At 42.8% G+C, this 14,995-nt stretch overlaps 1 protein-coding gene across 2 annotated transcripts in view; it reads left to right on the top strand.

Annotated features, from left to right (window-relative positions):
* The window catches only part of LOC139582653 (synaptosomal-associated protein 25-A), a 49,477-nt gene that overhangs the window by 11,504 nt on the left and 22,978 nt on the right, over positions 1-14,995 (top strand). Inside the window, exons 2-5 of one of the 2 annotated variants that reach the window (XM_071412848.1) lie at positions 3,301-3,444; positions 6,334-6,375; positions 9,139-9,187; positions 13,714-13,831. In XM_071412848.1, coding sequence (XP_071268949.1) covers positions 3,373-3,444; positions 6,334-6,375; positions 9,139-9,187; positions 13,714-13,831 — 281 coding nt within the window. In that variant the 5' untranslated portion in view covers positions 3,301-3,372. Of the gene's footprint in view, positions 1-3,300; positions 3,445-6,333; positions 6,376-9,138; positions 9,188-13,407; positions 13,526-13,713; positions 13,832-14,995 lie in introns of both variants that reach the window. The other variant, XM_071412849.1, reaches the window with a different exon arrangement.

The raw sequence follows: 14,995 nt of genomic DNA, 5'->3' as shown, positions 1-14,995 counted from the left end.
GAGAGAAAGAGGGAGGTAGAGGATGAGGTTTGGAGAGAAAGAGAGAGGAAGAGGATGAGGTTTGGAGAGAAAGAGGGAGGTAGAGGATGAGGTTTGGAGAGAAAGAAGGAGGTATAGGATGAGGTTTGGAGAGAAAGAGGGAGGTAGATGGATAGATTAGATAGTGGATGGGCTTGAAGAGGGGAGGGAGGGGAAGGAGGTCAAGGAAGGTAGAGAATAAGGCAGCGTGTCTGTCTCAGAGGCAGATGTCTGGCAGCTGTCAGAGGGAAACAGAAGACAGTAAATCATAGTAAATTAGCTGAGCCAATCAGTAAATGTGTCTGACCTTGTTAACATGACAGAAACCCATTCTCTCTCTGCTGGATCTGAGGGTAACATAAAGCTTCCTGTTTATCTGTCAGTGCAGATGGACGTGGACCGTTCACCCTCACATTGATTGTGTTGATTCTGTAGTCCAGATTTGTAGGTTGATTGTGTAGCAGCATGTTTACCTCGGGCTCTATTCAATCCGTATCGTGTTGCAGCATGATGAAAATGTAATATTCTCATGTTAGAGGAGACTGCATTCACGGTAAACTCTGCAGATTTCGGCTCAACAGGAAATGACCTTTACATTTCTAGCACGCTATCTGTAACGCTTTACAGATTGAATAGAGTTCCTTGTGTTATCTGAATATTACCTGCTGATTCCCACTTAGATTCCCGTCTATTTGCACTGCAAATAAGTAATTCAGTTGAATAGATTTTCACATGATACCTTAGATATTGTTCTCTTGTGTTATGCATATATTTGAAGTCAGAGGATTGGAATTATATAGTGCTTTTTTATATAGGGTTTTTCCAAGTGCTTTCAAGCTCTCTACATAGTAAGGAGGAGTATATGTACTGTAGCATATACAGTACGTAGGCCAGGTTGTGTCCTAGCTGTGTTTAAAGTCTCAACTAGTTATGACATATGTCTCCAAGTGGTATCCATGTTTCTGTGACAACAACCCTAGTGGATGCTCCTTCAGCATGAATCACGTCTTCACAATGTCCAAGACAGGTGAAAAACCCCGGGCTTGTAGTTCACACTCAGAATGACAACGGTCTCATCAGATCTCAATCTAAATGGATCAGAATCGAAATGGAATCTTTAGATCAGAAACTAAATGGAATCTTTAGATCAGAAACTAAATGGAATCTTTAGATCAGAATCTAAATGGTTCACACACACATATCTCTAGTCCATTGTGAAAACGTTCAATTAATAGCCGGATTAAATAATATGACTCAATAGGTTGATTAAATAAAATTCTATTAATTGATGGCATGTTTTCAGTTGCCCTCTGCACCCCTCAGTTTAGGACTGATTGATGTGCTAGTTTCAGCGGTAAACTGCAGAGGGGATAACAGGCAGCCTTGAGGGGCTCCAGAGAGAGAAGCCGGCCTGTTTGTGTTTGAGATGAAAGCCTTTCTTTCTCTGGTAACACATTTTGATGCCCTGTTTTTCAATCTAATTTGATTTTAAAGGCACTGCTTCTGCTGCTGCCCAGTCGGTAAGAGATTTCTGTAATCCAAGATGGCTGCTGGTCGTGTTTAGCCATGCAGGGGAAGGAAACGTCTAAAGAAAAGCTATGGAGGGAGGAAAGCGAACATACTGTAAACATTGTTTCCACGTCATTTCAACAAAACAATTCAATGTGATGATGTTGAATCAAGGTGGAAAACTGATTGGATTTGAAAAAAGTCATCAACGTAAAGGAATTTAATCTTCTTTTCACCCAACTTTTAACCTAAATCCAATGACAAGACAGTGACATTTTTTGTTGATTTCACATTGAATTCACGTTAGTTGACAACTCAACCAAATGTAAATCAAAACTAGACATTGAACTTACGTTTGTGCCCAGTGGGATAGTTCTCCCGTGGCTGTAAAAAAGGTTATGAGTGATACTGTATTTTGTTAATAACATGATAATATGGTCACTTCTGCATGAGAATATGTATATCTGTATGTAGGAGTCATATATTACAGTATATGACCTAGTCAGTTACCAAGAGGAAGATGGATTTATGATACTGTACGAAAGATTACTGATTACTGTAATACATCTTTAAGATTGCTGTATTAAAGATGTGGCGCTTGTTACAATCACAGATGTTGTGAGATTCCCAAGACACATGTAGGCTCCAACTGCAAGGGAACAGAACGATCTGGGGGGCAGAATATGGAATAGAATCTAGAATCCCTTGTCACGAACGATGATACACTCTCTGACACATAATATTGTACACTACTACACATACCTTTAACGTTGGTGATTTCGATGTTGTTAGGTTGTTAGGTAACCCTTGTAAAGATGATTTATTATAGTAATCAGCGGAACCTTACTGTGAAGGGTACATATATTCTGTGACATGTATACCGATACGATTGCCCCTCAGTGAATGTGAGTGGGTGCTACTGAGGAGAGATCAAACCCCTGTCTGACAGTGGAGGCTGCTGAGGGGAGGACGGCTCATAATAATGGCTGGAATGGGGTCAATGGAGTGGTATCAACCACATGGAAACCACATCTTTGATGTGTTTTGATACCATTCCATTGACTCTATTCCAGCCATTATTATGAGCCGTCCTCCCCTCAGCAGCCTCCACTGCTGTCTACTGTATGATTGAACCTCTAATGATTCTGGTCTACAGGGAAACACAGCACAGGCTTACAGTGTCCAGTGGGCTAGCTAGCCAACCCACAATATCCCTTCGACTTGACTCTCTAAGACTGCCATCATTCTGCAAACATCAATGACTTGCGCACTTCCTTTTCATTCAGTGGAACAAATGCTGTTGCAGTCACTAATCCTCTATTATACTGGGCTCTAACTGCGCCAGGGACTGCAGATGGAAAGCGACTGCCGTTCATTCGCCTGAGATCCAAGAAAATAGAGACAATGTGATCAAACAAAACACACCTGTTTTGGGGGGGAGGTGGGTAGATTCACTTTTGATGTGTAGGTTAATTACTGTGGCATTGGGCAAAACACATCTCAGAAAATAACATGATATAGCACCCTTCCTAAAAAGACACAAATATCTACACTAGCACTGAAGCAATGTATTTGGCACGCATTCTAAGTGGTATTCTAGTATGTCAATTGGAACGTAACCTTAGCACTGGGAACATACTTGTTTAGCTTAGCATGCTAAAGGCTGTCGTTTAGCTTAGCAGACTAAATGATGTTTCTAGCTTAGCGTGCTAAAGACGTTCTTTAGCTTAGCATGATAACATGTGTTGTTTTGTGTCTCCTTTCCTCCGCTAGTCTTCCCCGGCCTCCCAGTAGGATCTATTCTTTCCCGTTGGAGACCAACTCCACCCCGTACAGCCAGTAGCCATGGCTGAAGACTTGGACATGCGCAATGAGCTGTCGGATATGCAGCAACGCGCCGACCAGCTTGGAGATGAGGTGAGCAACACAACCCCTACCCATGCTACTGTTTACCACATCTTCAACAGATTTAGAGGCACGTGAGAGACACTCAAGCCTTCAGGGAGTACACAGAAAATCATCCAGAAATAGGCATATGCAACCACTACACGTAAAACAAATATGAAAAGATGACCTTGGAATAAAAAGGTGTAGAATTGATGATAAACTCATTCCTCACTCTCCACTTGACATAAAATCCACAGATCCAGTTAAATACATCTTCCACCTAAAGTGACACGTTACAGTGTCACACATTACCATAAGATAGCCTGCTAGATGACCTCATCCTGGCAGCAGCAGCCAGTTCCTATAGAGAAGGGTAATGTGCTGTTGGCCTCATCGGCTGCTCAATGCCAGGGTCTGTGTGTCAGGTGGAGGGAGTGTCCAACTGCATCCAGTCTTATGTAACTGTGAAGTGTGTGTGTGTTAGTTTGTACGTGTGTGTGTGTGTGTGTGTGCCTCAGTACTAGCCTGCAGCAGCCTAGCCCACATTTCTCCCGCCTCTCCGATGACTCACACTTTCACAGCTGAGCAGAATATTAAACACTCACACACACATGCAACACAACCAGGACATACAATGGTGGTTCCAATCACAGTTTCCTCTCTCTCTCTGTCCAATCACGTCGCTAATGCTAAACAACATCTCACCTTGAGACGTTTCTTACACAACGGCCATCTTGAAGCTGTATCTCTGAGATTCAGAGTATAGTGGTGGTCACTTGGTTTCTGATGGGGGTGGGGGAGAAGATGACTGTAGAAGAGAGGCTGACTGTAAACGTTACAGCGTTGAGGCTCAGCCTGTGAGCCCGGGCTGTGTCACCTCCCTCTCCCCACCCCCCTCCCCCACCCCCGGGGGCTCAGCAGTGCAGTGAGCTGCCTCACAGAGCGGATCCGAGCTGCAGCCATGCAAAAGGGATAAGATATCACAGCTCCCACAGAAACCCCACAGCCCCAGTACAGCCAGAGCCTCACAGCCACATGCTTAATGATCTCTATTTAGAGAGAAAATTGGAGCATGCCGCTATCGCTCGCTAGCTTGCTAGCTGGCCAACAGTAGAATAGGTTGAAAAGGGGGCTGTGAAATTGATCCCAAGCCTTCAATGTAGAGTATATGCAGTTATTTTACGACATGGTTTACAACAGTTTGAATGATACTGATAAATAGAAGCACTGTTTTAATCTTATTTAAATGCAAATGTATTTAAAATACAAGTTCAGTAATGCTTCCAAACCTTTTAAATGTATTGTTTGCACAGTATTGTCACGATTGTGCATCATTTGGGATTTTGTGTTTTTTTGTGCCTCTAAAGAAACACATCTTATAACCGACTCCCTGTAGCTACATCAGACTTCTGTTATTTCTTATAACCGACTCCCTGTAGCTACATCAGACTTCTGTTATTTCTTATAACCGACTCCCTGTAGCTACATCAGAGTTCTGTTATTTCTTATAACCGACTCCCTGTAGCTACATCAGACTTCTGTTATTTCTTATAACCGACTCCCTGTAGCTACATCAGAGTTCTGTTATTTCTTATAACCGACTCCCTGTAGCTACATCAGAGTTCTGTTATTTCTTATAACCGACTCCCTGTAGCTACATCAGAGTTCTGTTATTTCTTATAACCGACTCCCTGTAGCTACATCAGAGTTCTGTTATTTCTTATAACCGACTCCCTGTAGCTACATCAGAGTTCTGTTATTTCTTATAACCGACTCCCTGTAGCTACATCAGAGTTCTGTTATTTCTTATAACCGACTCCCTGTAGCTACATCAGAGTTCTGTTATTTCTTATAACCGACTCCCTGTAGCTACATCAGAGTTCTGTTATTTCTTATAACCGACTCCCTGTAGCTACATCAGAGTTCTGTTATTTCTTATAACCGACTCCCTGTAGCTACATCAGAGTTCTGTTATTTCTTATAACCGACTCCCTGTAGCTACATCAGAGTTCTGTTATTTCTTATAACCGACTCCCTGTAGCTACATCAGAGTTCTGTTATTTCTTATAACCGACTCCCTGTAGCTACATCAGAGTTCTGTTATATCTTATAACCGACTCCCTGTAGCTACATCAGAGTTCTGTTATTTCCATGATGGTCATTGTAACAATTCACCCTACTGATACGCAACATTATATTTTTAGTTTAACCTTAAAGGTCCAATGCAATAATTTTTATCTCAATATCAATCATTTATGGGTAGCAGTTAAGTATCTTACTGTGATTGTTTTAAATCCAAATGGTCAAAAAGAAACAAAAATAGCTTCTTAGCGAAGAGCAATTTCTCAAGCAAGACTGTCTGGGAGTGGTCTGAGTGGGAATGGCAAAACTGAAAACTAGCTGTTACTGGCAGAGAGGATTGGAACTCAATCCTCCTAACCACTCCTAACCAATCCTCCTAACCACTAAGCTACCTGCCTCTAACCACTAGGCTACCTGCCTCTAACCACTAGGCTACCTGCCTCTAACCACTAGGCTACCTGCCTCTAACCACTAGGCTACCTGCCTCTAACCACTAGGCTACCTGCCGCCACAGTATCATTTTGATTATCATTTTGATTGGATTGGTAATCGATTCCAGTTACAATTTTAGGCAATTATATTTCACGAACAAACATATGGTGATATCTAGAGTAGACCATATGGTGCTATCTATAGTATACCATATGGTGATATCTATAGTATACCATATGGTGATATCTAGAGAATACCACATGGTACAATCTATAGTATACCATATGGTGCTATCTGGAGTGGACCATATGGTGCTATCTAGAACTGCATCTCAACCTCCAGTCATATCTGTCATGTCTTCTGATGCTTTCCAGTTCTAATGTTTCTTCTCCTTTCTGTCCACAGTCACTGGAGAGCACTCGTCGTATGCTACAACTGGTGGAAGAGGTAAGAGAAAGACACTATTCATACTTACAGTGTTCACAACGCCAAGCCAGAATACAATGCCGAGCTGTGCGAGGTATTGACATGGGTAAGACATGCACTGTGTGTTCTTGCATGCACAGAACCAGGATCTGCCTGGCACAGCAAATTTACTGGAGCACATTTAACTCGGAGAGTGTTAAATGTATAACTTTTACAGTGCACGTATGAGTCCTACTAATACAGTGTTAAAATAACAGTGTTGAGAGTTTTGAAATGTTATCTTGGTAAGAAGAGTGGAGATGAGAGAGAGATCAGAGGAGCTAGAGAGAGAGAGAGAGAGAGAGAGAGAGAGGGAGAGAGAGAGATCAGAGAGAGAGAGAGAGAGAGAGAGAGAGAGAGAGAGAGAGAGAGAGAGAGAGAGAGAGAGAGAGAGAGAGAGAGAGAGAGAGAGAGAGAGAGAGAGAGAGAGAGAGAGAGAGAGAGAGAGAGGGAGAGGGAGAGAGAGAGAGAGAGAGAGAGAGAGAGAGAGAGAGGGAGAGGGAGAGAGAGAGAGAGAGAGAGAGAGAGAGAGAGAGAGAGGGAGAGAGAGAGATCAGGAGAGAGAGCGAGAGAGAGAGATCAGAAGAGAGAGAGAGAGGGATAGGGAGGGAGAGAACAGGTCTCTGATGACAGCCTTGTGCTGCATATCTCAAGGTCATATTGATCATCAGTTCATATATCTCACCGAATAGCACAGCACAGCACCACCCTGTCATCACTGGAGGGAGGGAGGGAGGGAGGGAGGGAGGGAGGGAGGGAGGGAGGGAGGGAGGGAGGGAGGGAGGAATAACAGCACCTCGGACGTGACAAACAGACAAGTGTCGGTGAAGATAGAGGGAGGGACTGTCTGACAAAAGAGAAAATGGAGGATAATGGAAAGAGGGAGCAAGAGAGGAAGAGAGGGACGGTTAGACTGCGATGATTAATCAGATGATTAGCGATAAGAGTGTATCACCCCACAGGTCCAGAACACAGATTCTATTTGATTAAAGTGATTATCTCTCTCTCTGTCGTCATAAGATTTAGGTGAGAAAATTCTCTTTTTCATACAAACAAAAATGGATCTGCATTTCCAAATACATAATGATGGAATCCAGGTGTATCCATTTCCATCCATACGGTTTGCATAAGGTGATAGTATCGAGCCAAGCTGAGCCTAGATGAGGGGTTCAGTGCAGTGCACTATGGGGATCGTATTCGATTGTGCCAAGAAGACTCCCCTGGGAGTCATATTAACTAACTTGGGATTTCTCTGGGAAGTGGAATGCTAAATTACAGAATAATTTATACACTGCAGTTGTGGCTTATTCATGTAGTTTTCTACCGACCCTGCGGAGAGTGGTTTGGGCTGGCTATTCGTGTAGTTTTCTACCGACCCTGCGGAGAGTGGTTTGGGCTGGCTATTCATGTAGTTTTCTACCGACCCTGCGGAGAGTGGTTTGGGCTGGCTATTCATGTAGTTTTCTACCGACCCTGCGGAGAGTGGTTTGGGCTGGCTATTCATGTAGTTTTCTACCGACCCTGCGGAGAGTGGTTTGGGCTGGCTATTCATGTCGTTTTCTACCGACCCTGCGGAGAGTGGTTTGGGTTGGCTATTCTTGTAGTTTTCTACCGACCCTGCGGAGAGTGGTTTGGGCTGGCTATTCATGTAGTTTTCTACCGACCCTGCGGAGAGTGGTTTGGGCTGGCTATTCATGTAGTTTTCTACCGACCCTGCGGAGAGTGGTTTGGGCTGGCTATTCATGTAGTTTTCTACCGACCCTGCGGAGAGTGGTTTGGGCTGGCTATTCATGTAGTTTTCTACCGACCCTGCGGAGAGTGGTTTGGGCTGGCTATTCATGTAGTTTTCTACCGACCCTGCGGAGAGTGGTTTGGGCTGGCTATTCATGTAGTTTTCTACCGACCCTGCGGAGAGTGGTTTGGGCTGGCTATTCATGTAGTTTTCTACCGACCCTGCGGAGAGTGGTTTGGGCTGGCTATTCATGTAGTTTCAGAACCCCAAGGTCTCCAAGTGCACTGTAATCCACAGCTGGGATTGGTGAAATGATCTTACACAGATATAGAATAGCAGTGTACAGTCTGCTGTAAGAGAAAAGATGGTGCCTGCATCGTAAATAGGCGTAAAGCCCGATTTTGGCATTATTATCAACTTTCAATCTGATGTAAAGCTTTTCATTTAGGATATTTTTTATCAATCGTCTTTGAATGTCAGCTATTTATAATGTGTCATACCAAACAAAGGGTTAATGTTCCCTGGCTTATAACCTCTGAACCTGATCAATACTACCCCACTTCCTCTCACAGGAGGGTAACAGGCGACGCCACTTTCCCTCAATATCTACATTTTTAAACATAAACGCCTACAACATTAAAACCCGAAGCGCTAACCATTACAGCAAAGTCAAAGACACACAGGTTGGCCAATCCAGTTTAAAATCACACCAGAAACGGTTAGAATATGCAAATATTCTCAGGCTGTCACGATTCGGACAATGTTACTGTTTCTTGAGAGATTTTAAGTTGAGCAAATGGCAAGACCTTGGTCTAACTTTGTCTAAGGCTTGAGGTGGGTTTTATTCTGATGGTCTCTTCCTGTTTTCCAATCATGTTGCATTTGCACTCTAATGTGTATTCTATAAGGCGTCCATGTCCGCCCTTTGTGATCTGACCTCTCTCTTTCTCTTTATTTCCTTCCATTCATCCCTTCCTTCTTCACCTCTCTCCGCGGTGGTTATTGGGGAGTAGAGTAAAGATGCTGGTATCAGGACCTTGGTTATGCTGGACGAGCAAGGAGGTAAGTGTTGGATGTCTTCCGGAAGGGAAACCCAATGGGACGACGTTCCCAGCCTTGTAACTGATGTTTCGCTATGAATAACATAACAGTGCATGTTTTGAAGTAGTTAGCTAGAACGACAGATTCTACCGTATATTTCAACTTGAGTTATTTTCAAGTGCTTTGTACATTGAAATAGACAGATATATGGATGAGTTAGAATAAACTCATATGGTTATCTTTTAGACGTTTATGTAAACAAACAAATGTAGATATTCTTGATGGTTGAATTGTTTCCTGTGGACTTGCTCTTATCCATTACATGCCAGTTCATAACTAAGGTTTTCTCCAACTACCCCCTTTGAAACAATGATTTTCATCTTTTTTAATTTCTGCCCTAATGCTTTATTATGAATTCCACTGCAGGTCAACAATTCGTTTGAAACCTGACGAAGAAACTAACAACTCTTTTTTTTTCCGTTTTCTAACTTTTGGTTTTGTTTGCTAACTGCTTGTTCTTGGTGTGCTAACATATTTTCTTTGGTTCGCTAACTTAATTACCTTAGTTTCACTAACTTATATTCTTTGGTTTTGCTAACATGTTTTCTTTGGATTCGTTAACAGTTTTTCATTCGCTTCGCTAACAGCTTTTCTCTGGTTTCGTACCCCAAAGACGACAAGTATACCTCAAAACATTCTCAGGCCAAACACCGCAACAACCACCCTTTATTTACTATATTTAAGTCTCCATTATACTTCTGTGCCAAAAGTTGAATTGGAGAAGCCCACTTATCCATAATTTGGGTGAATTCTTCCAGTCATGGAGGTTTGTCCCTAAAAGGCCACCAACCGAACAGTAGGCCAACGTGTCAAAGGTGTAGTGATAAAACCGGTTCTGTCTCAGAGTTGGGGAAGTAAATCAAGGATCGATTTAACGACAATATTCATTCTCATTCTTCCATGTATTTACACACTAACAATTGAACACACTTTTGTATCATCCCTGGTTAAATGCAGTTTGTGAATGCACTGTATTATGACATGTCATGAACAGACGTAGCCACACAGAAACAAACAGGACAAGTCAACATGTTTAACACATACTGTACTCCACTAAAGGACTACTGTGCTAGACATATTCCTTAAAGTCTTGTTACTCTATAAAGCAGACGAAGAATGCACACATGATAGTGACCAATAACAAATGTTATATAGAGAAACTAATAACATGGCCTAAACCCTGGTTCAGTTGAACCTTCCCACTGGGCACAGACATCAATTCCACGTTGGTTAAACGTCATTTAATTGAAATGACTTGGAAACAACATGGATTCAACCAGTGTGTGCGTAGTGGGTTATTGGCATTACCACTGGTTTGTTGTGCTTGGATTGACCAGAGGACATATTTGTCCTGCCGGAAGGCATTAGCCTCAATCTAGCCTTCTGATTGGCTGGTTCGACTGCTGTGATCAGATCCTAATGGGGAAAGCCCACGACCGAGGTCCTTAATTACAGACTCACGGTAATCTGCTCATTCCTTTATCATCCCTCCATATCTCAATCATCCCTCCATATCTCTGTCATCCCTCTATATCTATGTCATCCCTCTATATCTCTGTCATCACTCCGTATCTCTATCATCCCTCTATATCTCTATCATCCCTCCATATCTCAATCATCCCTCCATATCTTTATCATCTCTCCATATCTTTATCATCCCTACAAATCTTAATCATCCCTCCATATCTCTGTCATCCCTCCATGTCTTTATCATCCCTCCATATCTCTGTCATCCCTCCATATCTTTATCATCCCTCCATATCTCTGTCATCCCTCCATGTCTTTATCATCCCTTCATAGCTGTATCATCCCTCCATATCTTTATCATCCCTCCATATCTTTATCATCCCTCCATATCTGTATCATCCCTCCATATCTGTATCATCCCTCCATATCTTTATCATCCCTCCATATCTGTATCATCCCTCCATATCTTTATCATCCCTCCATATCACTATCATCCCTCCATATCTTTACCATCCCTCCATGTCTTTATCATCCCTTCATATCTGTATCATCCCTCCATATCTTTATCATCCCTCCATATCTGTATCATCCCTCCATATCTTTATCATCCCTCCATATCACTATCATCCCTCCATATCTTTACCATCCCTCCATGTCTTTATCATCCCTCCATATCTCAATCATCCCTCCATATCTTTATCATCTCTCCATATCTTTATCATCCCTCCATATCTCTGTCATCCCTCCATGTCTTTATCATCCCTTCATAGCTGTATCATCCCTCCATATCTTTATCATCCCTCCATATCACTATCATCCCTCCATATCTTTATCATCCCTCCATATCTCTATCACCCCTCCATATCTATATCATCCCTCTATATCTTTGTCATCCCTCTATATCTCTACCATCCCTTTATATCTCTATCAACCCTCTATATCTCTGTCATCCCTCTATATCTCTGTCAACCCTCTATATCTCTACCATCCCTCTATATCTCTGTCATCCCTCTATATCTATGTCATCCCTCTATATCTCTGTCATCACTCCGTATCTCTATCATCCCTCTATATCTCTGTCATCCCTCTATATCTTTGTCATCCCTCTATCAACTTATCTCTCCCCTTCTGCAATCCATCCATCCAAGGTTACAGGGAAGCGTTTTTAAATCATGAATCTTGTTCTGGAGGCAGCTCTGCAGAGTGGTCACTAGCTGGAACATAAACATCACCCTAACCTTAACCCCACTGCTAACCATAATGCCTAACCCTAACTTTAAATTAAGTCCAAAAAGCACAACAAAATCATTCATTTTTATAATATAGACAATTTTGACTTTGCAGCTGGCACATCTAGTGGAAATCGTGTAGTTCTGCCTCAAGGACAAGACTCATGACAATAAGCGTCAACCTGCTCCAGGGTTGCCTCCACAAAGCCCATTTGGACGGCTCGCTAGTTGCTGAGGTGTCTCTAAGCCTGGCTAGCTGCCCTCTGACCTCCGCTTATTGATGGTGTCGTATTGGAGAAGCCTGAGGCTGATGCAGTGCACAAGGTTTGAATTAATCACAAAGTTAAATAACAAAGAAAATTGGATGGAAAATGTAGGGTCGGGTAATGTTCCACTGGCAAATAAATGTATTATTTCCATTTTACGTTCTTCTTCTCCTCTGTTTAAGTAAAGGTCACATGACTAAGTTGTTGGTACAGTACAAAAGCATGCCAGGGATTTTACAAAGGTGGACAGTGTCAATGGGCTTAGCCTTGACTGTATTCCTGACATTCTCTACTCTACCTTCCAACCTCATCTCACTATAACACATACTGCACGTAATTCCTACGCAGTCTCCTAAACCACGACCCCAGAGTTGTCCATCCCCCACCTACCTGGGGGGCACCCCTCCCACACCAGGGCTGTGGTCAATTCCATTTTCAATAAATTTACTGCAGATAATTAAATTGAAAATGCATTAATTTAATGACAATTTGATTTAAATAAAAGTGAAATTAAATTAATGAGTAAAAAAATCCTCATAAACAATGTTGTCAATTTTCCATTCATTATGAACTTTCTGCTGAATTGACAATGGAATTTACCCCAACCCAACCCAACCCTGCCCCACACCACATCAATAGGACCCACCCAGCTACCTTCACCAGGTCCAGACCCCACTGCCCATGAACGGCATACAGAATTTCCTAGGGGAAGGATACTGTAGGGTAGAATCGGTAGGATTTCAGATTTGCCCTAAGTTTCCATGAAGCTACAACCATGGCGAACGTTGTGCAGGGTTATATCTTTACATTTTCTATTTAAACCACTAATATTTATTTCACATCATTTCCAACACTAAAAGACTTAAATAAGAAGGTCCCTATCAAACATGAACATTTGACAACAAACATCCACTTCCATCCCAAATAAAAATAGTATGTACATTCAAGTAAATAAATAAAAGTTTCTGTAATACAAATAAATAGGTGCTTTTGTGTACGTAAAATGAAATGAGTATATAAAAATGATGTATGGAAACGGAGTGTCTCAGTCATGACTTGAATCAGTCCCCAGTACTCTGAAGATCCAGCTCATGTTACACCAGTGTACTGATGCTCTCAATAGAAACTCACACACAGCTCAATGCTCCTCCTGACTCATATATTTCTGTCATAGTCAATAAAATTCATTCCACTGCTGTCATCCCTTTGTCCTGACCAGAACAACTGGATCGTGTTGAAGATGGCATGAACCATATTAACCAAGACATGAAGGAGGCCGAGAAAAGTTTAAAAGATTTAGGGAAATGCTGTGGCCTTTTCATATGTCCATGTAACAAGTAGGTACTGACCCAACGAGCCCAAAGGTTCTTCACTATGTGGTGGCGTCCAGTTCTTTTCCTTTCGTCACAGTGACTGTCTGAATCTGTTGTCTTCTCTTTGTCTTCTCTCCTCCTTTCTTTCTTTTGTTTCCTTTTCTTCTCACGTGCTTCGTTCTGTGGGGGATAAATTACTTGTGTTTAATCAGAGCAAATGGAGCGCATCGAGGAGGGAATGGACCAAATCAATAAGGACATGAAGGATGCAGAAAAGAATTTGAACGATCTAGGAGCATTCTGTGGTCTTTGCTCCTGTCCTTGTAACAAGTAGGTGCTGCCTGCCTGCCTGCCTGCCATTAAAACCAGGGTACAAGTGGCGTCATAGTGGTCAGTAGTGCGCTAGTCTTCTCCAGCTCTAACCAGACTGACTCCTCCCCTCTAACCTCTAACCTCTGACCTCTTACCTCCACGCTCAATGACTCAACCTGAACCAAGGAGGCCATGACGGCATAAGACAGGCACACAAACACATCCACACAAGACATGTTGTCTCGCACACACACACACATACACACAAGACATGTTGTCTCGCACACGCACACATCCACACAAGACATGTTGTCTCTCACACACACACACACATACACACAAGACATGTTGTCTCGCACACACACACATCCACACAAGACATGTTGTCTCGCACACACACACACATACACACAAGGCATGTTGTCTCGCACACACACACATCCACACAAGACATGTTGTCTCACACACACACACACACACACATACACACAAGACATGTTGTCTCGCACACACACACACATCCACACAAGACATGTTGTCTCGCACACACACACACATACACACAAGACATGTTGTCTCGCACACACACACACATACACACAAGACATGTTGTCTCGCACGCATGCTGTACACACACACACACACACACACACACACACACACACACACACACACACACACACACACACACACACACACACACACACACACACACACACACACACACACACACACACACACACAAAGTGACTGACAGGAGCCTCAGGTCCTCATGGGTCTCGCTCTAGTGATCCTCCGGGCAGGCCTCCAGACATATCCCAGAATCCTTTGCGCCATCCGCAGGCTCGGCTCAGGAGCTCCCCACAGGCCCATATGTCACAGCCTACGCTGAACCAGGGTGTCAGAACAGTGCATGGAGGTTGTTAACAACAATGCACTGTTAGCCTATACAGTGTGTAGAGAGTATCCGAGTTCCCCTCAGCAGCATAATAGCCAAGCTGATTACTGCCCACAAAATGTCCAAACACTTACTGTCCCTAACTAGTAATGCTAGACAGGACATTCTATGACCCCTGAACACATCCAACCACCAAATGTCTTGCCTCCTATCCATCCGCAAACCAAACTCTCCTCCACTCAGACCAGGTCAAAACTCATTAGCAGAGCCCTTCTCCAAGCACC

Source organism: Salvelinus alpinus, chromosome 8 (assembly GCF_045679555.1).
Source record: "Salvelinus alpinus chromosome 8, SLU_Salpinus.1, whole genome shotgun sequence".
Taxonomy (NCBI): domain Eukaryota; kingdom Metazoa; phylum Chordata; class Actinopteri; order Salmoniformes; family Salmonidae; genus Salvelinus; species Salvelinus alpinus.
The sequence above is the reverse complement of the archived record's forward strand: the minus strand, read 5'-3'. Positions and strand labels throughout refer to the sequence as shown.